The 3,634-nt window shown below is 33.1% G+C and overlaps 2 protein-coding genes across 4 annotated transcripts in view; both read right to left on the reverse strand.

Annotated features, from left to right (window-relative positions):
* The window catches only part of LOC109581445 (mucin-3A-like), a 23,110-nt gene that overhangs the window by 15,343 nt on the left and 4,133 nt on the right, over positions 1-3,634 (reverse strand). The gene's annotated exons all lie outside the window — the stretch shown is intronic.
* The window catches only part of LOC109581449 (uncharacterized), a 14,227-nt gene that overhangs the window by 9,422 nt on the left and 1,171 nt on the right, over positions 1-3,634 (reverse strand). Inside the window, exons 2-8 of one of the 3 annotated variants that reach the window (XM_019995552.1) lie at positions 2,814-3,071; positions 2,443-2,715; positions 2,325-2,392; positions 1,867-2,086; positions 1,134-1,820; positions 753-1,079; positions 653-706 (exon numbers count right to left, since the gene is read on the reverse strand). In XM_019995552.1, coding sequence (XP_019851111.1) covers positions 1,246-1,820; positions 1,867-2,086; positions 2,325-2,392; positions 2,443-2,715; positions 2,814-3,071 — 1,394 coding nt within the window. In that variant the 3' untranslated portion in view covers positions 653-706; positions 753-1,079; positions 1,134-1,245. Of the gene's footprint in view, positions 1-652; positions 707-752; positions 1,080-1,133; positions 1,821-1,866; positions 2,087-2,324; positions 2,396-2,442; positions 2,716-2,813; positions 3,072-3,634 lie in introns of those variants that run through there. The other 2 variants (XM_019995550.1, XM_019995551.1) reach the window with 2 other exon arrangements.

Consider the following 3,634-nt stretch of genomic DNA (forward strand, 5'->3'; position numbering starts at 1 on the left):
GATATGTACTTATCTACTACCTCCTACTACACCATAAGCAGCACACTCTGTATTAGTGCAAGAATTAATAGCAATAAGTACTTCATTTTGACTTCCCCTTATATTACTGGAAACTAAGCATATATAGTAATGTTTATGATGGTATTAAAATTATTTGAATCAAAATTTTTAATTGTCAAAATTTACCAAATCCAGTCCAGCACACACACTAACTCTAAAGTCTATTACCCTCTACTACACCATAAGCAGCACACTCTTCCATTGATAGTTCCGACTGAGGAACTGTTAATGTTACAGTTTTGTACTGTGGGAATCCAGCACTCTCTACTACACCATAAGCAGCACATTCTTTTACTGGTAGTTCATAGTCTCCCTCTGACTGTGGAGCTGGTAGATCTACAGTCTCATACTGTGGGAATCTAGTTCCTTCCACTACACCATAAGCAGCACATTCTTCCATTGATAGTTCTGATTGTGGAACTGGTAGATGTACATTCTCATACTGTGGATTAACTGATGATAGTTCTTGCTTATGTGAACCTGTAATAAAATAAAACTTTTCTATAAATAATAAATTACAGTACTTTGATTATTATTTTCATTCCTCTTCAGTAATATACTAATATAACGTCATTAATCACTTCCATTCTTTCTCTTCTCTTTTTAAATCGAACTGTTGCTGCTACCACTACAATTACTATAACAACTACAATGTACATATTAATGACAACATTTGATTATAATGTACATACCAATTATTATAATTAGTAGTGCAATTGATATCCCAGAAGCCAGTTCAATAATTGATGATGAAGAAGATATGGATGAAGGAGCTGTCAATGAAGGAGTTGGGGATGAAGAAGAAGTTATAGAAGTGACTGATGGCAAAGTTAAAGATAAAGAAGATGAAGAGAAAGGTGGACTCATGAATGATGTAAAAGGTGTAGATGAAGAATTTATCATAGATGAAGGAGATGAAGACAAAGATATAAAAGTTGAGTATGAGGAAGATAGGAAAGTATTGAATGAGGTTTCGGAAGAAGGTACTAGAACTGATGAGGATGTAGCAGTTAAAGTACCTATGTATACAATGAAGTACATTATAACTATACACAAATGAACATACACTGTACCTGTCACTAATGTACTAGTTAATCTAGTGGTATGAATAGAAGTAGAGCTACTGATGGTAGGAGTATCTGTAGTACTGCTTATGATGGAGCTACTTGTAACTTGTTGTACTGTTTAAGTAGTTGAAATAGTTTGCACTGATGAAGGATATGTTTCAAACTCAGACATTATTGATGGAGTTGGTACAACTAAAGTATGGATTTTTGTTGGTAAGGACGTCATTGATGAAGTAATTGAATTAGATGATGAAGTAGTTGGAACTGATGAAGTAGTTACTACTGGTGAAGTAGATATTATTGATGATACAGACATCATTGATGGAGTAGTCAATACTGTTGATGTGAGTGATACTGATGATGAATGAACTGATGACATTAGAACTGAAGATGTAGAGTCATTAGTAATATTAATACCAGTTATTACAGCAGGAGAATTAGATATACAGATCCATATGGTTGCCCATTCACATGCATACAGTGTTAAGTTATTACCAGCTGGTATGCCATCAAAACACTTAATAAAGTTCAATGAATCATTAAGATGTTTGAGGTCATCCCAATGAAACTGGCCTTGACTATCAATAATGTGAATGTAATCAATATAAAGTGTACTGCCATTGACAAACTGAAACTGAACACAAACAGAATTTGATGTAACATTAATCAATGTCAAGTTCAGGTCATGAGTACCTTAAAATAAGTAAATATCATAATGTATTAATTGTGTATTACTTACTGATTGTTATAGTGTTGCTTTGAACTGTAACTCCATTTTGATAGTACAAGGTAGCATTAGTATTCAGTGTCTTATTTGATGGAAATTGAACAACAAGTGAAATGTTATTATAAGAACTATTGCTTATGGATACATTTGTTGTTGAATAACAGTTATCCTTAGTACATCCTTTCAATGTAATGTTCATTAGTGGTGGTACATTAGTACAAAACTGATGAACCTAAAAAGAATACATAGCCTTGTTGTTTTAAGCAGGTAATCACAACTGACAGTAAACACACCATGGGATATCATTATTAAGTACAATATAGACTATACATTATAATACATGGTACATTTATTACACATTACCTATAATACATTATAATACTATAGTCTGTCTGTCATCATTTGTCACTATTCACTATTACTATAAAGTTATCATAGCCGGCTATGATTAATCCTATTAGGGAACTTACAGATACAATGAAATGAAAAGTCCAATTTACATTCCCTCTTTCCTTATCAGTTACATATAACTGTACATCTACTGTATAGAATAATCACTTTAGGCTCTCAATAAGTATAATTACTTACTTGTTGATTCAAATCCAACAGTTATGTTACTAGTAGATCCATTCCCAGCTTTATTAGTAGTTGTAATGTTAAACAGATATTGTTTATTGGTTGGGTTCATTGGGCAGTAAGTATAGTTAGTGATAGAGTCATTAAGGTACTGTTGATCAGTTCCTACACTGATTATATACTTTACTGTTAGTCTTGGTAGTGTGAATGGAGGATACCAACTGATAAACATACAACAAGAATCTAACTGATATACTGTTAAACTACTGACACTATCAGGTGGACCTGTCAAATGATAAAAATTGATTAAGTGCATTCAATCACTGCCCATTTGGTAAGAAATAACAGTGCTTATAATATTTTAGTGAATGTGTTATACTGACCTTGTACATATAGATATGCTGGTTCAGTCCTAGCTCCATTGGGTGCCTCACAGGTAACTTCTGTACCATTTACTTCACTTGTTGCAGTTAAGCTGAGTGATGCCATTCCACCAGAGGATAATACTGAACCATCAACTGATGGATAAGTCTCAAAGGAGGGATGATAATGAGTCACATTAATAGCACATTCAAATATAACAGTATCATTGACATATACATATTGTGTCACTGGTACAATAATGAATGATATACTTGCACCTAAAATAGTTCAAAATTTTACATATCAAAATTAGAACTTACCAGAAAAGAAAATTTGAAAGAAAATCATTACAGCAGCAACAAAGGCCATCATGTTCAGTGAACCAACCATGCAATTTGACATTAATGTTGTAAAGGTGTGGCTTTACATCCTACATACCTCATTATGTATGCATGCAATTTTCTTAATTACAATTTCTCAGACTGGTAGTTTGATATGTACTTATCTACTACCTCCTACTACACCATAAGCAGCACACTCTGTATTAGTGCAAGAATTAATAGCAATAAGTACTTCATTTTGACTTCCCCTTATATTACTGGAAACTAAGCATATATAGTAATGTTTATGATGGTATTAAAATTATTTGAATCAAAATTTTTAATTGTCAAAATTTACCAAATCCAGTCCAGCACACACACTAACTCTAAAGTCTATTACCCTCTACTACACCATAAGCAGCACACTCTTCCATTGATAGTTCCGACTGAGGAACTGTTAATGTTACAGTTTTGTACTGTGGGAATCCAGCCACTCTCTACTACACCATAAGCAGCACATC

This window comes from Amphimedon queenslandica, unplaced genomic scaffold (genome assembly GCF_000090795.2).
Source record: "Amphimedon queenslandica unplaced genomic scaffold, v1.1 AMPQUscaffold_13438, whole genome shotgun sequence".
NCBI lineage: Eukaryota > Metazoa > Porifera > Demospongiae > Haplosclerida > Niphatidae > Amphimedon > Amphimedon queenslandica.